This window comes from Leuresthes tenuis, unplaced genomic scaffold (assembly GCF_036924035.1).
Source record: "Leuresthes tenuis unplaced genomic scaffold, fLeuTen1.0.hap1 SCAF_1, whole genome shotgun sequence".
Taxonomy (NCBI): Eukaryota; Metazoa; Chordata; class Actinopteri; order Atheriniformes; family Atherinopsidae; genus Leuresthes; species Leuresthes tenuis.
Genome location: NW_027325355.1, coordinates 10549339 through 10569952, shown reverse-complemented (window position 1 = coordinate 10569952; position 20614 = coordinate 10549339). Strand labels below are relative to the sequence as shown.

Here is a 20614-nt window from a genome sequence, read left to right as displayed (position 1 = left end):
CTGGTGTTTCCTCACTGCAACTCGCTGACTACAGCGCTTCAGTTACCTTTGTTCCAGTATATGTGGCGTGTTTTTGTGTGTGTATATATATACATATATATATATATATATATATATATATATATATATATATGTGTGTGTGTGTGTGGGTGTGTGTGTGTGTGTGTGCATATGTATGTTGGTGTATAATATGGCCTTGGGTTTCATTTTGTTTTATTTGCTTTTATCTTGTAAAGCACTTTGTGCTACATTTTTCTTGTATGAAAAGTGCGATATAAATAAAGTCTGATTGAATGATTGATTGATTCTCTCCAACCATCTTTCCCAACCATTGCATCTGTGTTCAGTACATCTCCAGCATCAGGTCCACTGTGTCCGTTTTGCTCGTCTGGAAACCATCCAGTAAGTCAGGATTCTGCAGGAACTACTGAAAGAGTTTCACTTCCTCCTATAGTTGAACGCTTCTGTGTTTATTAAACTGACATCATGCAGTTTCTCTATTCACCAACAGAGGGAGACAAATCTCTATCAATGCAGAGTCCCGCTCAGTATTACTGACAAAACTTAAAAAGCTACTGAGAGGACACATTTAAATCAATACCATACAAATAAGTTATTTCTATATTTGAACCAGGTTTCCACCTCCTTAAAGTAATCCTAAGAGCTCACATCCTTTGGCCTAAAAGGCCTCTAGCAAAGAGCGAGATAAGACCAGAGTCAGCCACTCTCGAGATAAAGTGCCTTATGAGCTGCTGAAGCTCTTAGAGTAAATAAGTTTATATTAGTTTTTCTTTTGGTCAGAGGCTCTGGTGCTCTAGAGTTACACCAACTGTTTCCGAATGTTAGATGCAACACCTTTAAAATCTATTTTATCTTCATGCAAACAGCTAATCTTAACTGTCCTGTAGTTCATAATGACAGATCTCCATTTATTCCCATCTCTTTTGCTGCATTTTTAAAACTTCATTACATTTGTTTTGTTGTTGATATTGAACCACCAAACCAGCCAGCTCAGAAGACACAGTATTAAGCAGCTATCAGAGTGAGTGGAGGATATAAATGAACAAGTGGTTCAATTCCTTACAAGTCAGAACATTCATCTTGAAAACCAGCAAATATCAAACGCTCTTGCATGAAAGGATAACAAATCCAAGCCTGCAGTTGTTATTAAGTTTGTGAACAAGAAGCACAAGATTGAAGTGTTGAAACAGACAAAAAAAACTTAAAGGTGCTGGGGTTTTTGTAAATTAATATTTGAGGAAGAAAAAGGCAGAAATAGGTTGAGAGACACTAAGTTTCTTGATATTATTTTGATAGAATAATAAAGCTGGAGGTAAGCCCTCATTTTTAATACTAACTGTGCTTTTATACTTTTTTCATTAATTCGAGGAATTGACATTGAGAGATTAACATGAAGAGACAGAACAATAAAGAGATGGAAATGGAAAGTTGGTCTAACGGGAAACTTTTTCTAGAAACATGTTTTACAGTTGAACAGTTTCACAGCTGTGTAAAGTCATCCAGATGTTAACATTTCCCCTCCATAGTTAAACAGGTTAAACTTTAAACTGAACTGGTTAGGATGTTCATTTCCGGCAAAACGCCTCTCTGGGTGTGTCTTTCAGAGTTTAGTTTCACTTTCCACTAAACCTCCAGCTTTTTGTGACGCAGATTATTTGCTCCGTGAAATTCTCCGTCTGAAGGTAACGGAAACTATTTTTAATGTTTTACTATAATATCTGCTGTTGGCAGCTTAGTTCAAGTAGAAACAAACACAATCTGCCGCATCGTCCTTTCTGTTGATTCACTGCTGTCTCTGTAAAACTGTAACTGTGGGACCAGCGACGGGACAAGTACAACAAGTCCACCATTTTGTGTTACTGTGTGAGAACAATATCTGGCAGCAGACTAGAATGAGGGTCAAGGCTTAAACACGGAGTCGTTATAGCTCCCATTTCTAACGATCGACGGCATTTCTTCCTGCCTGAATCAGCCTGTTCCTGAGGCGGAGATGAGTCTCTGCTCTCCCGCTGTCTGAGCCTCTGAAAGCGGCCTGAGCTGAGACAGCAGCAGCTCAAATCGTGGTAGTGACAGTTAAAAACAGCCTTTCGGGTGGCAACCTGAACCGCCACAGTGTGCCAGTTAAGAACTATACTGATAACCCGTTTGCGGCTAATCAGCGTTCCACAGACAGCGGCAGCAGGCTGCGGGTGGGGTGAAATTGGTTTTATATTCGACATTCGCCCATTTTCCGGCGCAGTAACTGTAATTGCGTCACGAAAACCGCACCAATTACCCTCAGGGTGGTATTATTTTGTACATAAAGCTAATAGTAACATTTCACAGGCTTTACCAACTGTAACGAAGTCTGGCGAAAGTTCAGAGTAACCGCTGAATATCCTTCTCAGTGCCCTAATTCAGCCTGAGCGCTTAGAGACCGTCAAAAAAGTGAAACGTCTTTTTTTTCTCACTAGAGATTCATGCAATGAACACCAAACCACTTCTGATGTGTTTGTGAACTCACTATAAAGCTTTCACAGCCATTTAGTTTCCAGAAAAAACCCTTTAGGTAGAATATGTACTCAGGGTGCATATTTTATTCTAGTTTTAATAACTTACTGGTTTTTCGACATATCAACACCAAACCACTTCTGATTTGTTCTTGATATTAATATGAAATATTAATATTAAATCCCCTCCGAATGGGAAATGTGGCGTTTGGAAGACCGCTTGCCGGTGTCGCTCGGGGGGCTGAAAAATAAATAATAAAAATAAAGGATGTGGGAACTACGCAATGAGTTCATGAACACATCAGAAGTGGTTTGGTGTTGATATCTATAAAAACAAGAGAGTTATTACAAAATAAAAGCCTTGAATTCGAATTAATTCAAATTCATTAAAACCTTTTTGAAAGAAAATTAAAAGCTTTCCTTGATAATAAAAGGTGTGGAACTACACAGTTATAGTTACAACTTGGGAAAAATAGGCGAATGTCGAATATAAAACCAATTTCACCCCGCTGTCGAAGCAACGGCTGTAGCAGCTCATGTTGCCACCGGAAGTGCCGTTGTTGGTTGGCACGATCTGATCTTGCTGTGGCCCTCCTCCACCCCCCACCCCCCCCCCCCCCCCCCCAAAAAAAAAAAAAGATTGCAACAAAGTCACACCCTGTCATCAGTTAAACACATTGATAATTAAACACATTTTACTGAAATAAATAATAAAAATACAATATAGATAATGTAACATATTAGTGATCATGGTGTAATTAAAACAAATGTTACAATAAAAATGTTTTTCATTAACAATGCAAAGTATTGAAAACAGGCACAAAATCATAAATATGATCATTTATAGATTAGCTGACAGATTGTACAACACAAGGGACTGTTACATGCATGCATTTCATTAATAATGAAAAGAATTAGACAATAAATAATATTTCTTTCACAAGTTCTTACACAATATTGGCATTAAGAGACCATTTCCTAATATTTATCATATAGATATACACATATTTTTAAGGAGTTGGTTTCAGTTTTAAATTCTTGAAAAGATGGGAAGGATTTGGAGAACCTGGCTTTGTGTTTTCTCAGTAAACCTGAAGGATTAGCAATGAGTTTAGTTTCAGAGTTTTATGTCCACAGTCGTTCTGCAGCAGAGGACATGAAACCAACATCGAGCTGCTTTGGATTTTAGATCATTTGTTTCTGATTTTGGCTCTTTTCTGAGCAGGAACCCTGCATACTAACCTTCAGGGACAATCTTTAGGCATCCACTGTAAAAATGGTCTCTAAAACCACGTTTCAGTCCATTTCTACACGCCTGTCCTGTAAGTTTAAAAAAAGCAGATGGAAAGTTAATTTTTAACAGATTCTAAGATTGTGGGAAGTCTTTGTGGAGGATTTATCCCCCTATAACACCCACTGAGCAGAAGTCCAGCTGAATGCATCTGACAGTGCTGTAATAGGTTAACTACAGACCAAAGAGGGTCAGACTTAGCAAAGAATCATATTTCAGAACAACACTGGCTTGTTGATTGGCAGATACAGTCACTGCAGAACTTTATCTGAGCTTTTCTAGGATTTGTAGCTTTTACCTGAGCAAAGAGCATCCACTGTAAGCCCAGCCCGCAGTGTGCTGAATTCTGGCTGTTAGCACAGCATCTGGCTCAGTTTCTCAGTGTTTGTCTGGTTCTGTAACTTCATGTGTTGGAAGCAATAAGCTACATTTACTCTACTTAAAGAACTTTAGCTTTCCTCAACAATTTTCATGTTTCAACTTTACATTTCTTCCATTTCAGAGGAGATCAGTGAATCTTTTATTGCTCTGCATCTCTTCACAGAAACGCTTGTTAAGGCATCACAGAAAGTTATTGTGACCTTCAGAGACTTGTTGCTGCTGTTCAACTGAAGGTAAACTTTTAAAAACATTTTCACTTTTAATTCCTCAGTTAATCAAATTTACGGGCTGGAAAAGTTGTTTGAGCTGAGGATGACTTTACACACAGAAAGGTCATATTTATTGTGTTTTAGAAATTACTTTTGAATTTAATTGAACCATTTAATTAAATGGCTGCATGTTGTGTGTGAAATATTCAGCTGTGGTTTGTTTTACTCAATTTTTATTTTTAAGTTTTATGTCTTTCTCACCTGAGTCGTCCTGTAAAACCTGTTCTTATTGGGATCCTCTCCCCCTACCTGTGCTCATCCTACCAGGGGTGGAGCTCCTGACTAATTCCAGGAAACAGCTCACCTGTGTCAGCCAGTTTCAACAAACTGTAAGTATGAAATTTGTCTAAAGTAACTTTGTCTGTAACCTGTAAGCTGTTTGTTTCTGCTCTGTAATGTTTGGGGAACATGTTCACTTCTTATTTCAGAACAAACTTTGATCACTTTTGAGTTTTAAGACAAATCTGCATGATTATCAGATTATTGATGAACTGGAATCAAACAACACGATGATCAGCTGATGATGTTTGTTTTCTACATGAAGAACTGATCTTTATAGAATGAAACCATCAGTTCCTCCGTTACAGTCAGACCCAGCAGCTTCCTGCTGCTTCCTGTGTCACCTTTCAGAATAAAATAACATGAATGTCAGTTAAATGTGTCTGACTGTAGTCAGTTATGAAGCTGTGTGCAGCTCTGATGGAACATATAATCCACTAATATTGTCTAATGATGAAATGAAGTAGATTCAGATGTTCTGTCTACTTTATGGGTCAGTTTGTGATGTTTTATTCAGCTTTTTCCTTTCCTTTATATGTTTATTTTTGTTTGTTGAATTCAACTAAAAGTTAAAACGTTTCATTCAAGTTTTTATCAGAGACATTTTATTTGTACTTTTAAACATAAGATGGAACCTTCCCAGGGTAGAAGGTTCTGTTAACAGCATTAACAGCATATTAGTCAGTTTCTGGTTCAGACGTTAATTCAGTTGCATTGAGATACTTCAGCCAGCTCTTATCATGGCTGCTGCTTTGATATTTGCAGGTTATTTCACTCACTTGGGAACCTTCCGAAGCAGAAAAGAGCAGCAGGAACAGATCAAACAGGTGTTCCTGCTTCAGAGCCATTTGAAAGTGTTTTGTTTGGTTGTAAAGTTTTCTGGAAAGGAGAACACTTTGGGCAGCTTCTGTTCTTTTTAAAGTGCTGTATACTTAATGTTGACCTTGACTTCTCATTGATTTGTTGCTACTTAGAGCTGTATTTGATCCTTTCTGTCAGATGAGCATTAAATGTGTGACTTATGCAGTGACATTTTACCATCATGTATGTGTAACTGTGGTGGAGACTCAGTGATTTAGAATCTCTTAAACTAAATAGAAATAATCCTCTTCTCATTGAACTGAAATATTGCGGCATAAACAGGAATCTTCAGTGTATATACACACACACTCCGGCCACTTTGTGAGGTTCACCTGCTCAACTGCTTGTTAAGACAAATAACTCATCAGCCAATCACATGGCAGCAACTCAGCGTACTTAAGCATCCAGATGTGGTGAAGTTCAAACCGAGCATCAGGATGGGGAAGAAAGGGGATTTAAGTGAGTGAACGTGGCCGGGCTGGTCTGAGCATCTAAACTAAGGTTCACAGAGAATGGTCCGAAGAAGAGAAACTATCCAGAGGACAATGAGCAGACTGGCTGGAGATGATGGAAGGGGAACAGTAACTCAAACAACCGCTCGTTACAACAGCAGAAGGCCAACACACAGCAGCGGGCAGCAGCAGAAACTGAGGCCACAGTTTGCACCGACTCACCAAAACTGGACAGTAGAAGATTGGAAAACGCTGCCTGGTCTGATTTCAGATGGTCGGCTCAGAATCTGGCATAAATAACATGAAAATCCATCGCTTTCTAACCACAGTGTGCCCATCTTCTGACGGATATTTCCAGCAGGATGAAGCATCGTGTCACGCAGCTCACATCATCTCAAACTGGTTTCTTGAACACGACACAGAGTTCACCACATCTCAGTCCAACAGAGCAGCTTTGGGATGTGGAGGAACGGGAGATTTGTTTCATAGATGCAGCGACAGCGAGTGTCATTATGAACAAAAACCTCAGGAATGTTTCCAACACTGTGTTGAATCTACATCATGAAGAATTAAAGCAGTTCTGACGGCAAAAAATGGTCCAACTCAGAAATTGTAAGGTGTGCCTAATAAAGCAACCGGAGAGTGTGTATATGCACAAGTTTGACTGTTGATGGTTCAGGTGCTCATCAGTGATTTGACTGAAGGCTTCAGCTCTGTTTAAGCTGTTTGCTCTGCAGGTTAATTATTGATGAATTAAAGTCATATAAAGCTGCAGCAGCTGACCTCTGATCACTTTAAGACTCTTTTATGGTTTGCAGAGTTTCAGAGTGACGGCAGCCTGCAGACACAGAGGACTGATGTCGGAGAAGCAGCAGAGGATTTCCTCTTCTTCCACACAGACCTGGTCCAGACAGCAGAGAGCTGCAGAGGGAAGAAGTTCATGGAAGAAGCTGAGTAAGTGACACTTTGATTCATTTAACAAAGTCTCTGAGCAGAGAGAGATTTCCTCTGCTGATGAGACACAAGTCATGTGAGCTGAGAGTAAACAGCAACAATCAGTGTGTGTTGATGAGGAGCTGCAGCTTGTTACCAACATGAAATGTTTCCCACTCAGTCTGCTGCTGTTTTCTCCTCCAACAGAGGAACTCTGACTGGAATGTGCTGTTCACTGACACTCTGTTCATCACTGCTCTCTGAACACACTCACAATAAAACTCTGAGTCCTGATATGAGACCCAGATTAATCCTGGACTCTGATCCTGTTGGACTCTGATACTCAACCTGTTTTATGAAGGATCATAATTCAGGTGTGTCTGGAGCCTCTGTGTGTGATCATGTGGACTCATCAGTGGGTGAATAATATTTAACAGAGAGGAGTGAGCGCTCCCTGGTGGTTCCTGTCAGACTGCAGTGATCCTGCAGGATGGATTTCTGGAGTCCTGCTGCTACTTATCTACAGTATAGCTGTTCATGTCAGTTCAGTCCTGCATTCAGCCCATCAGTGTTTCAGATATCAGATTTATCATAATGCTGCAGGTTCAGATAATTAGTGTGTGTCACTGAATGGAAATGCTTCATCATCATCATCATGATCATGATGTCTGTGCTGCTCCATGCCTCCATCTAGTGGACTGATGGAAGTACAGCAGCTGATCTTTTTACTGCCCAAATGATGGAGAGGAGGATTTGAGTTGATGTGCAGATGAATGATTTGTGTTTCCTCTGCAGATGAAGGTAGAAAGTGTGTGTGAGTTGATGTGAATTCAGCAGCATGGATCAGTGTGAGGACACTAAAACCACTCTGTGTGGGGAACATGAGAGCCAGAGCAAAGCTCAGAGGTGAGATGACCATCTCTAACTGTCCATGACTCTTCTCCATGTCAGAGCTCAGCACTCACATCACCAAACCACCTTTATTCACAGGAACCAACCTGAACCTGAATCAGAACCTGAACATGAACCTGAACCCAGCTGTGTGTCCTTTAAGAGCGACAAGTCACATGATTGGTTTATTAATTTCCAACATGATGTTCCATCAGCCCAACAGTGAGTATCTGTCAGTATTCAGTGGAGGCTGCATCAGGTTTCAGATGATAACCAGTTTTCAGCTGAATTACTTGAGACTTGGATCAGTTCTTGATGTCTCTGATGAGACTAATTAGCTGCATCATGTGTGTAATGTGATATTTTAGTTCAGTCCTGCAGCTCTTTATTAAAACAAAGGGAGAATATTGCTGAATATCTGTCCACTGATGTGGCTTTTTCACAGGATGCTGATTATGTAGTGAACAGGGCGGCTGATGTAGAAATATTACGTTCTCACACGTTGTGTTTAATGACGTCAGTTTAAAACGACCTTCTGAAGAAACAAGAACAAAATGACCAAATCAACCTGTAGCTCCCAATTAGCATGTGCTATACTAATTTAATGCAAAACATTTCGGAAGTACACAGAAATATACTTTGTTCCTCCTTTTCAAATGGTGCTAAACCTTACCTTTAGCCTTTTTATTTGTCCTGATTTTAACTTTGAACCAAAGTTTGTTCTTTCCTTTTGTTGTTGTCCAATGTTCTATTAAACTACATTAATTACATAGTTTCAAGTCCTTCAAAATAAAGTACTTCCGGTTCTACAGAAAATTAAAAAATGATAGCGCCAAAAAAAGGAAAATTTCTCAATTCATTGAGAACAATAGGTGCATTCGGACAGAGAGTTCTAAGAACTGTCCACCTCGAATTTAGTTATAAGAACTGCCCTTCCCCAGGGGAACTGTTTCATTTTGCATTCGCACATAAGTCGGGGACCTTGGTCGGGACTGATCTGCAACCGTGACGTGCTACTGTAGCGCCACTCAACAGCAAAACAAAACCCACAAAAAGTAAGGAGAGAAGAAAACAAAACAACACCACCAAGAAGCTAACATGGAGAGCGAGGAGGCCACCGTGTTTATGGTCTGCATGACGGTGATATTAATCATGGACGATCACATCAGGCATCTAAGATGGAGGCTGGAAGAGCGCACAGCGAGAGTCAGGAGATGAAGAATCGAGCAGCAGGCGATACTTCTTCGTTTCATGAAGGAGAGAAGGAGAGCAGAGCGCCGCAGACAAAGGAGACGACGTTAATAAGTTTAACTTATTAAACAGGCGCCGGTTGTGTCCGTGTCGTATGAGTAAACATTTCAGACAAGGGGCGGAGCTACCAACCACCAAACACCTACATCATGTGTTCCTATGGAACCCAGAAAAGACCCCGCCTCGGAGGAGGAGCTAAAATGGTTCTAGGAACCGAGGGTCGTGGTCCCTAGTTCCTGTATGTCCGAATGCGCGAAAAAACGGCCTAGTTCCTTAAAAGGTTAGAGGAACTGCAAAAGGTTCCTACAGTGGGAGTGTGCCTAATTATACCCCTTTTCCACTGGTTCACACAAATCCCAGGCACCTTAATGACATGTCTGAAATTATTTGGTCAAATTCCTCACAGATGAAAAACAGCAGCCCTGTCTGTAGCACTCTGCTCTGAGGCGGTCAGATTTTCATGCTGCGGCTGGCTGTTAATGCTCACTCCGCCTTCCAGTTTCACACACCTGCTGACGTCTGCCTGCAGAGTGGCAGAGCTGCCACAAGGGGGAGCTGTAACATTGTTCCACAGCAGCCACACTGACTCTGACAGGCCGTCTCACTGCAGACTCAAACACTATCACTGAATACTTTAGTTTGAAGAAAACTAGTGTTTTTCTGTCAGGATCCAGCAGAGACTCAGACCTGGACCTGAACCCAGCTGTGTGTCCATGAAGAGTGACCGGTCAATGGATCCTCCTCTTAACTTCAAATCAGACCAACATCCATCCACAAAGAGGTGAGCTGAGTGTAAATGTTGTAACGGAGTAAAATGTAGCAGAGTCAGTTTGAACAGTTTTTATTCCAACATGTGTTTAATGTGAGCTCAGCTCTGTTTCACATCCATTTCTATGTTCATATAACCGTGACCAAGTGATATTAACTGCACAGACCCAGAATAAACTGGAACCAGAGACTGCCATACAAAAAATATCAATTTTATTAATATATTTTTTGATAAAATACTTATAGAGTAGGTAAATTATGAAAGACAAAAAATACAATCAGACCAAACATGAGATGGTTAAAAAGAAAACAACCCTGGGACTAGACTGCACGACCGGGGGGAGGGGGGAGCCTTCTTAAGTTATGCACAGCAAGATAAAACATCACAAACACATGGCAATTTATGACTGAAATACCACTACACACTCAATTTACCTATTCACAGCAATCTTAAAGTGACAAACCACACAATAAAGCGCACATGCAAATGGCCGCACTGCTACGCAGTCTCCCCCCTTAAAGATGGCAGAAAACGCCGCAAAAAAAACAAAAAAAAAAACCTGCCCAAATGATAAATTAAAAACAAACTCAAATAAACCTGGGAAAAACAGTGGTTGGCTTTTTTAGACCCATCTCCATTGAAAACCTTTCACACTGGAACATAATCCTTCATTCCAGTTGGGCATGCAGGTGACTGGGGGCAACATTCAGAGATAATCATGTTAGTTTTGTTGTAGAAAGAATAAAATCTATTTTAAAATATCTCAGCACTGCTTAAGCGTACCTCCTTCTTGGCTGATGTCTTTAAACAATCATTCAATAGATCAGTCCCCTCCCAACACAGAATGCCTACAAACAATTCATACCACAAATAAACAGCCAAATGGTTATTCTCTAGTGATCAAGTAATATTAAAATCATGCTTTCAAACATCTAAAAAGTAAAGCCTACCAACTCAGCTTCAAACAAAGGCCTCAGCTCAGCTGCTCCCAGGTGTGTCAGTGCAGGAAGAAAGGCCCAAATGAGCCTTCCAGCCCCTTTTATTAACTCAACCCCATTTGCCTGTTCTAAGTTCTGGACTTCCTGTTCCTCCCTTCCACATATGTGAAGCGGTGTGTGTTGGATGTTTTCCACAAACACAGCAGGAACAAGAGGAAAGAATGGATGTTGGAGGGGGTGTTTCTGAGTGTCTGTAGGCTGGTCCAGCAGGTGTCACCTTTGTGCTTTGGCTCTAACACAGTGTAGGAAGCGTGAAGCCTCTGACTTCCAAAGTAAAAGTGCAGTTCATTCACAAATTAATGACTTTGTTTGAAGGACACAGTCAGGTTGATTACGATGCATCTGTTTTTTTGGGGGTATTTTTTAGGTGGTTGAAATATTGCCCATCAGTCTGGTCTTGACTTGGAGACAAAATATGGTTTTGAATATTTTGAGATTTTCAGAAATATCCTTTCAGATGTATTGTCATTAAATGCATTTTTGTCTTTTGTCAATTATTTTGTGTTCTTTAGGAGGAAGCTGGAAAAGCCAGGCTCACCTGAACCTAAATCCAGCTCCAAGTGCCAGAAGACTGACCGATCTATAAAACGTACTCCAAGGAAAAGGCACCACCCAGATGTTCAAAGGTACTGTAATAGTTTACAGATGACAGGAAGAAACTAAAGCATTTAATCTCTTTTTACATCTTCAGTACAACTTGACTGACAGATCAAGTTATCTCAGTGACGACTCTGTTTTAAACATCTATCTGTCTAACACTGGGAACATACCAGTACAACCAGTCTGATCCAAGCACACACTGGCTCTGGCTGCCTTGCTCCAGGGCACTTCAGCAGGGAGGGAAAGCTTTCTGAAGGGGTTGCTGAGAGCTGTTGGATCCAACCAAAGTGAGCTGAAAGCTCCAAGCAGCTGCAGACTGAGCTGTTGATTCTCAGTGGGATCAGCAGGACTAGTAAAGCTTTCCCACTGCAGGGAGTCCTCTGATTCACTGTTCACATCCACACATCACTTCATGGAGCTTTACCTTGTGTTTGTCTCTGTGTGGACAGACAGAATGTGAGCTCATTCTTCATGATTCCTCCACAGAGTGGACCAGCAGAGCTCAGAGGTTCCCAGTGGTCAGTCTGCCCAGCAGCATCAAACACAGCTGGACTCCATATTTATGGTCTGTACATGTACAACAACTACTTTTCCATCTATTCTGTTCACAGTCATCTCCATGCTGCACTTTGTAGACCAGTGGATTGTCAGTGTGTCCAACATGGATCTGATGTTTGGCTCCATGATTTCAGTCTGATTGGCTCATTCATATAGTATTCTGTTCCAGCTGCTGGAGGACAACATGGTCACTTTTGTGAAGGAGGAGCTGAAGAAGATCCAGAAGGTTCTGAGTCCAGATTACCCAGAATGCTTAGAGAGTCAGAGGGAGGATGAGGATGAAGAGCAGAGGTGGAGCAGAGAGGCTTTAGTGAAGATCACAGTTCACTTCCTGAGGAGAATGAAGCAGGAGGAGCTGGCTGACCGTCTGCAGAGCAGTAAGAGGATTTCTCTAAAGATTTAACCTGCTGGATAAATGACACATTTACTGATGTCTCAACACACAGAACAACACATGTTCAAATACTTAATGAAGCTTAGATGATTTTTTTAAATGTTTTATGAAGCACTGACAAAAGTCTTATCCGTGTTCACTCAGAAACCCTCGCTGCAGTGTGTCAACGTAAACTGAAATATAGGCTAAAGAAGAAGTTCCAGTGTGTGTTTGAGGGGATTCCTAAAGCAGGAAACCCAACCCCTCTGAATCAGATCTACATAGAGCCCTTCATCACAGAGGGAGGGACTGGAGAGGTCAATGATGAACATGAGGTCAGACAGATTGAAACAGCATCCAGGAAACCAAATAGACCAGAAACAACCATCAGGCAAGAAGACATCTTTCAAGCTTTACTTAAAAGAGATGAACCAATCAGAACAGTGATGACAAAGGGAGTGGCTGGCATTGGGAAAAAAGTTTTCACACAGAAGTTCACTCTGGACTGGGCTGAAGGCAAAGCCAACCAGGACATCCAGTTCATGTTTCCATTCACTTTCAGAGAGCTGAATGTGCTGAAAGAGAAAAAGTTCAGCTTGGTGGAACTTGTTCATCACTTCTTTACTGAAACCAAAGAAGCAGGAATCTGCAGCTTTGACGAGTTCCAGGTTGTGTTCATCTTGAGCGGTCTGGATGAGTGTCGACTTCCTCTGGACTTCCACAACAAGGAGCCCCTGACTGATGTTACAGAGTCCACCTCAGTGGATGTGCTGCTGACAAACCTCATCAGGGGGAAACTGCTTCCCTCTGCTCGCCTCTGGATAACCACACGACCTGCAGCAGCCAATCAGATCCCTCCTGACTGTGTTGACATGGTGACAGAGGTCAGAGGGTTCACTGACCCACAGAAGGAGGAGTACTTCAGGAAGAGATTCAGAGATGAGGAGCAGGCCAGCAGGATCATCTCCCACATCCAGACATCACAAAGCCTCCACATAATGTGCCACATCCCAGTCTTCTGCTGGATCACTGCTACAGTCCTCGAGGATGTGTTGAAAACCAAAGAGGGAGGAGAGCTGCCCAAGACCCTGACTGAGATGTACATCCACTTCCTGGTGGTTCAGGCCAAAGTGAAGAAGGTCAAGTATGATGGAGGAGCTGAGACAGATCCACACTGGAGTCCAGAGAGCAGGAAGATGATTGAGTCTCTGGGAAAACTGGCTTTTGAGCAGCTGCAGAAAGGAAACCTGATCTTCTATGAATCAGACCTGACAGAGTGTGGCATCGATATCTCAGCAGCCTCAGTGTACTCAGGAGTGTTCACACAGATCTTTAAAGAGGAGAGAGGGCTGTACCAGGAGAAGGTGTTCTGCTTCATCCATCTGAGTGTTCAGGAGTTTCTGGCTGCTCTTCATGTGCATCTGACCTTCATCAACTCTGGAGTCAACCTGATGGGAGAACAATCAAAGTCTCAGGAGTCTGAAACACTAAAAGAGACTCTCTTCTACCAGAGTGCTGTGAACAAGGCCTTACAGAGTCCAAATGGACACCTGGACCTGTTCCTCCGCTTCCTCCTGGGTCTTTCACTGCAGACCAATCAGAGTATCCTACGAGGCCTGCTGACACAGACAGGAAGTAGCTCACAGACCAATCAGGAAACAGTCGATTACATCAAGGAGAAGATCAGTGAGAATCTGTCTGCAGAGAGAAGCATCAATCTGTTCCACTGTCTGAATGAACTGAATGATCGTTCTCTAGTGGAGGAGATCCAACAGTTCCTGAGTTCAGGAAGTCTCTCCACAGATAAACTGTCTCCTGCTCAGTGGTCAGCTCTGGTCTTCATCTTACTGTCATCAGGAAAAGATCTGGATGTGTTTGACCTGAAGAAATACTCTGCTTCAGAGGAGGCTCTTCTGAGGCTGCTGCCAGTGGTCAAAGCCTCCAACAAAGCTCTGTTAGTATCCTGATTGTTAGATTTGATCATCAGTACTGTGCTATCTTTGACGTGTATAAAGACTTTCTTGTTTTGTTATCATCTCTTTAGGCTGAGTGGCTGTAACCTCTCAGAGAGAAGCTGTGAAGCTCTGTCCTCAGCTCTCAGCTCCCAGTCCTGTAGTCTGACAGAACTGGACCTGAGTAACAACAACCTGCAGGATTCAGGAGTGAAGCAGCTTTCTGCTGGACTGAAGAGTCCAAACTGTAAACTGGAATCTCTCAGGTTAGGTTAAAGCAACTTGTATAACTGATGATGGTGCAAATCTTAATGTGATGCATGGAGTGTCCTGAGATCCCGACCCATAAGAAATGGGAGAATCTTGCTTCCACATTCTGTCTTACATTAAAGAGGATGACACTGTAAACTTTAGCAGGACAAACATTACTGTTAAACTTTGTCCTCATGTCTGAACTTCTGAGAATGAGAGAAAGAATAATAAACATATAAAAGGTAAAAGCAGCGATGATGGCTATTGTCACCAAGGTGTTGAGCCTGAGCTCGTACCTCGAAGGATGTATAGATGGAGAACAAACAATTTTAGTAATCAGCATCGTGAAAGGGTTGCCCATTTTCTGTCAAAATCCATAAATATATGGAGTTAATCTCTCCATATATTCACTTATATATTATTCATACATATAGGCCTATCACTTCCTGTTGTCAGTGGGCGGGGCCAGGGCGTTGGAAGGTTATGGGCATTTGTTTAGGGTGAAAGAGATGAAACCCCATCAATCTGAGGACTTTCGGATGATTATAGCAGTGATTTTTAATATCACATATTGAAACTCGCCACACCATCCAGCGAAAAGTCAGTTTTCTAAATGAAGTATTTGTTATCTGATGTCTGACACCATTTGAAGTTGGTGTGGTGAATGAGGTCCGAGTCATTAGTCAAAGATCAAACCAACAATATCCTATGAGATGGTGAAACATCAAAATTCAATCCTTTGGTGACATGAGTTTTATTTAAATACTGACCGAGTTTCAGGGTGTTGTGATAAAACCTGTAGGAGTTTGTTAAGATACAAGTCCTGATAAGGAACAAAATTGCAGCTAAAATCAGATTTAAATTCAAAATGGCTGACTTCCTGTTTGATTTTTGGATGGTTCCAAGAGCTGTCTTGTAGGGTTGACATGCATGTATCAAATTTCATCCACGTCAGTGAAGTTAGTGGGCAGGGCTGAGTTCTACCCACTTCTGAGACAGTTCAAATATGAACCTTTTCACCATTCCTGAATCATGAGCTAAATTTCCAAGGCCCCCAAAATCAATTTGTTTGCCAGGAAAATAAATGCTACAGATACAAATTGTCAGGTTTTAAGTTTTCTTTTGTCATGTTTTGAGGTTTTTGTCATGTTTCCAGGTTAATTTCTTTTAATTTTTTTCCCCTTGTCACTTAGCTTCACTCAAGCCACCTGTTTTCTGTTTCACAGCTGCACCTTGTCACCAATCACCTTCCCCAGTATTTAGTTTCCAGGTTCACTCACAGTCATCACGAAATCCTCACCTTACCTTTCATGTTTCATGCCACATTTGTTAGCCACGTCTTGGCAGTTCAGGTTTTTGCCACTTGTTTTGCCATAGTCTTATCTTCCGGCTCTGCCGCGCCCTTGGTTCTTGCCTTGTGCTTTTTGTTTTGTAAATCTGTTTTTTTTTTTAAGTCGCATTTGGGTCCTCCCTTCTGGCACTACGCATCGTGACACAAAGGGCCTTCGCACCGCCTTTGGTGCTTGGGCCAAAACAGAAAAGAGAATTATTTAGGAAATTTAAGGAGGACATTTGAGTAAATAATTACATTTACATTTTGTGTGTCTGCAGCCTGTCAGGCTGTCTGATCACAGAGGAAGGCTGTGCTTCTCTGGCTGAAGCTGTGACCTCCAACCCCTCCCATCTGAGAGAGCTGGACCTGAGCTTCAACCATCCAGGAGACTCAGGAGTGAAGCTGCTGACGGCTGCACTGAAGGATCCACACAAACTCAGGTATGGAGAGGCCTGCTGCAGCCACACACAATGTCTGATAGAGGAGGAAGAGCTGGAAACATGTTCTCTGTCCTGCACTCAGCCCTGTGTTTTTGCTTCCTGCTGAGTGTTACATGAACAATCCCACATGTAGGAGCCTTTTTCCTTTGCTCACAGCAGAAACTCTGGTTGAACAGAAACAGCAGATATTTGTGGAGGAGGTCTCTAAGGAGAACATCTGCAGGAACAACAGTGAGAAGTGTCTGTTGGTCCTCTGACCCTGGATCAGATACAGAGATGGGTCCAGAACATGTTAGCCTAGCTTAGCACCGCCAGCTTAGAGAGATTAGGGTGATGTGCGTGGCAAAGATAGGACCCGGATGCAGATCTTTGAACTGAAAACTTGATTTCTTTAAACAGTCTAACAAAAAGCGTGGCTGAGCCAGTATACAAAAACTTCGAAAACAAAAGCCTGACTAGAACTGTGAAAAACCTGACATGGATAACAAGGACAAACCTGATACCATGAGTGACAATGACATGGATGACGGTGAGGATCTGAGGAAAGAGGGACCTGAAGCTGAAGACACTCTGGCAGACGGCCAGATGAGGGACCTGGATCCACAAAACCAACAAACATAACAAGCACAAAGATTTGTAAAACCATTTTCAGCTAAAGTTCCCTTTTATGAATTACCGTCAACCTGGAAATATGTATGGTAATAATTTTCACAAAACCGAATATTATAAATTGAAAAATGTTTTTTTTTTTTTTTTTAAAGTTCAAAATCAGACTTTCAGTTTAAAATATTTGTTTCAAATGAACAGACTCTGAAATGGTTGAAAGAAGCAGTTTTGTATCTGTCAATGTTAGTCCAACAGCTTTCATTCTAGTTTCCAGATGCTAAATTCCAGTGGATGTATCCAGATGTTTTCGTGTTCCTTTCTCAGTGTAGAACATGTGTGTGAGAGCCATATAATGTCCATGTTTGCATGCTGAAAGAGACTGTGCTGCTCTGACCCCCCCCCCCCCCCCTCCTTTCAGGGTGGAGCCTGCTGGAGAACGATGGTTGACACCAGGTCTGAGGAAGTGTAAGTGTGTTCTTCATCTGATTCATGACATCCAACCATCTTCACACTGTCACATCACTCATTGATCAAAGTGAACAGATGATAGATCAATAACTGCAGCTGGATTGTGTTTGTTCTCTCCATCAGATTCCTGTCAACTCACAATCGACACAAACACAGTGAACAGAAAACTGAAACTGTCTGACAGCAACAGGAAGGTGACATGGGTGGAGGAGGAGGTTCAGTCATATCCTGATCATCCAGACAGATTTGATGACTGGTGTCAGCTGCTGTGTAGAAATGTTCTGACTGGTCGCTGTTACTGGGAGGTCGAGTGGAGAGGAGGAGTTTATATATCAGTGAGTTACAGAGGAATCAGAAGGAGAGGAGGCAGAGACTGTGTGTTTGGATACAATGATCAGTCCTGGAGTCTGAGCTGCTCTGATAGAGGTTACTCTGTTTATCACAATAAGAGAGAAACACACATCATATCCTCCTCCTCTGTCTCTAACAGAGCAGCAGTGTATGTGGACCGTCCTGCTGGCACTCTGTCCTTCTACAGAGTCTCCTCTGACACACTGATCCACCTCCACACCTTCAACACTACATTCACTGAAGAACCTCTGCTGCCTGGATTTGGGTTCTGGTCACCTGCTTCCTCAGTCTCTCTGTGTTGAGTATAAAGAGTTTCCTCCTGTCAGAGAACCACTGTTGAACAGATAGTTCAGTCTGTACATGTCTGTCTCTTTCACTCAGAAACACCTTTCCAGATTCATGGATTCAGTCAGTTTCTGTTTGAAACTCTTCTAAATGATTCCTTGGAAACTTCTTCCTCTTCCAGTCCTTTAAAATGGAAGCTGCCATTCTTCCAGGATGTTGTTTTTCTGTGTTTCCAGTCAAAGCATTCACACTAAAAGTACATATATAGTACATACATTCAGCAGCATCTTACAGTTTGCTGTTCTTTGTTAATATTCCACCATAGAACCAACTACCAGCTTGTGATTGTAGACAGGTTTATTTCAATACTTGTCATTCATTTAGTGCCTGTGTAAGACTGAATTATATTGTTTAAAGCTCATTATTTCAGGTGAATGTGCCTTCATTTAGATTCAGATTCACTTTGTCATTATGTGTACATAAAAACTAAATGCTATTTCTCAAGTTAAAACACTTTAAAGAAGTCAGAGCAAACTTAGAAATTGTCAGGTAAAATTTATAAGAAAATACAGTATTTAAAAAAAAAAAAAAAAAAACTAAATACAAATTATAATAATAGAATAAATGCTGAATACTAAAAATTTCAAAGTTAAAGTGCATAGTGGGGACCGACAGCCAGTGATTACTTTGTGTTTAGCAGTCCAACAGCAGTCGGGAAGAAACTGTTGCTCCTGAATCTCCTTCCTGACAGCAGGAGGGAAAAGAGACAGTTGAGAGGTCCTGAATGATGCACTCCCCTCTGCAGCTTTTGTTGTAAATGTCCCCAGTGGTAACAGCAGGACTCCCAACAATCCTCTCCGCTGTTTTTACCACTCTGCTCAGTCTCTGTCCCTCTTCTGCTCTGCTGTTCCCGTACCAGGAAGTCATACAGTAGGTTAGGGTGCTCTCGATGGTCTTTTGGTAAAACGCAGTCAGGGCTGATTTGGAGAGGCCTGTTCTCTTCCTTTTGGAGGATCTATCCTCACAAAGGTCCTCCAAACACTCTCAGCAGACAGCTGCAGAACCTGGTCAGTAGTGTCAGTCTTTGTGCACCCCTGGTGTTAGTGACCTCAAACCGGGAATAAAACCTGTTTAGGTCATCTGGGAGCGATGGATTGTTGCACTGAGCTGTTTTGGCTGGATGTTTGTAGCCTGTTTCTGTCTGAAATCCCTGCCACAGGCACCTCGTGTCCCTGATGTCTTCAAAGTGCTTCTCCAAGTTCCTCCCATACTGTTTCTTAGCCTCTTGCCTCCCTGTATGCTACCGCGTCGCCAGCTTTAAAGGCAGAGTCACGGGTCTTCAGGAGTGAACGGACCTCGCCTGTCAGCCATGACTTGTTTGTGGACCGTGTTTTAACAGTTTTCACCACAGTCACATCATCAACACATTTACAGATGAATCCCATTACAATAGGAGAGGTTTCAGCACCAACCCAAATGAAGCTTTTTACTCATCTTTTCTATTCTGACTTTGTTTTATGTGACATGATAATTTACTAACTGTGTGTACTTTTTTATGAATAAATCCTATAATTCCTCACAAAGTGTCCTCCGGTGTATTCATTTATAGCAACTCGTTGTGATGTTGATAACATCCAGTTATGTTGATGAAACCTGAACGTAGAGGCCTGGATGACTTTGACTCCTGAGATGACACCTCTAAGGACACCTCTGGGTTGTTTCGGTCTGGATATGTCCTGTAACTCACACATAAAACACATTTCTTGGATGTCCTTCTTTCACACACATACAGGAACATCCTTCCTTAGAGTGATGCAGGAAAACTGCTCCATGCATGTGTTACTTACAGGCTGCACTGTTGTGATCCCTTATCAGGACGTCAGCGAGTTGAGGAACTAGCAGAGATCATAAAGATCTGAAATACAAGCATCCTGACTGCAGCTGCTCTGCCCGGTGGAGAATCTTACCTGCTCTTTGGGGGTCAAGCCTACGATCCCAGGCACATCTGTCTCATCTCCAACAACAAACCTCTGCAAAGCAACCAAGAAACAGATGGAGCTGAATCTAACTGTGTTGTAGGTCGACTGCTTGGCATGTGACTGGAAAACTAAAAGCTGCTCTCTGACGACCCCACACTGACCTGATGCAATAACTCAGGCTGATAGAGGAGAAACTGAGTGAAATAGAGTGGAATAATTCAACAGCACATTATTTAGAATATATATATATATACATAATATATTCATTTCATGAACAGTACAACAAATAAAAAGAAAAGAAATTGTGAAACATAATTTAAATCGACACTTTTCAAGATTGGGAAGGAGCAGTTAGAAGAATCTAATTCTTATTTATAAACTGATTTACTTTAACAGAAAAAAGTCTAAGATGGTTTATTATTTCGATTTACATTCACCATCAAACACTCTTATTAGCTGCAACATGGAGAAAACTCTAAATAAATGAGTAAATATAAACATCCAGTTAGAATTCCAGTCTATAATGTCTAAT

At 41.6% G+C, this 20614-nt stretch overlaps 2 protein-coding genes across 2 annotated transcripts in view; both read left to right on the top strand.

Annotated features, from left to right (window-relative positions):
* The window catches only part of LOC140291454 (uncharacterized), a 392957-nt gene that overhangs the window by 26384 nt on the left and 345959 nt on the right, over positions 1 to 20614 (top strand). The window lies entirely within an intron of this gene.
* Positions 1638 to 19674, top strand: LOC140291624 (NLR family CARD domain-containing protein 3-like). Its single transcript, XM_072379430.1, has 15 exons — positions 1638 to 1703; positions 4346 to 4415; positions 4658 to 4780; positions 6862 to 6997; positions 7772 to 7882; positions 7967 to 8089; positions 9786 to 9899; positions 11398 to 11511; positions 11972 to 12050; positions 12213 to 12420; positions 12582 to 14370; positions 14461 to 14634; positions 16232 to 16393; positions 17418 to 17464; positions 17591 to 19674. Exons 5-15 carry the CDS (start codon positions 7815 to 7817, stop codon positions 18118 to 18120), a joined length of 3408 nt encoding a protein of 1135 aa, XP_072235531.1. The 5' UTR covers positions 1638 to 1703; positions 4346 to 4415; positions 4658 to 4780; positions 6862 to 6997; positions 7772 to 7814; the 3' UTR covers positions 18121 to 19674.

Coding starts and splice junctions, on each gene's coding strand:
- LOC140291624 (XM_072379430.1), top strand. CDS start 7,815: ATGGATCAGTGTGAGGACACTAAAACCACTCTGTGTGGGGAACATGAG. Junction 7,883..7,966: donor AGCCAGAGCAAAGCTCAGAG/GTGAGATGACCA, acceptor CTTTATTCACAG/GAACCAACCTGAACCTGAAT. Junction 16,394..17,417: donor AAGGATCCACACAAACTCAG/GTATGGAGAGGC, acceptor CCCTCCTTTCAG/GGTGGAGCCTGCTGGAGAAC.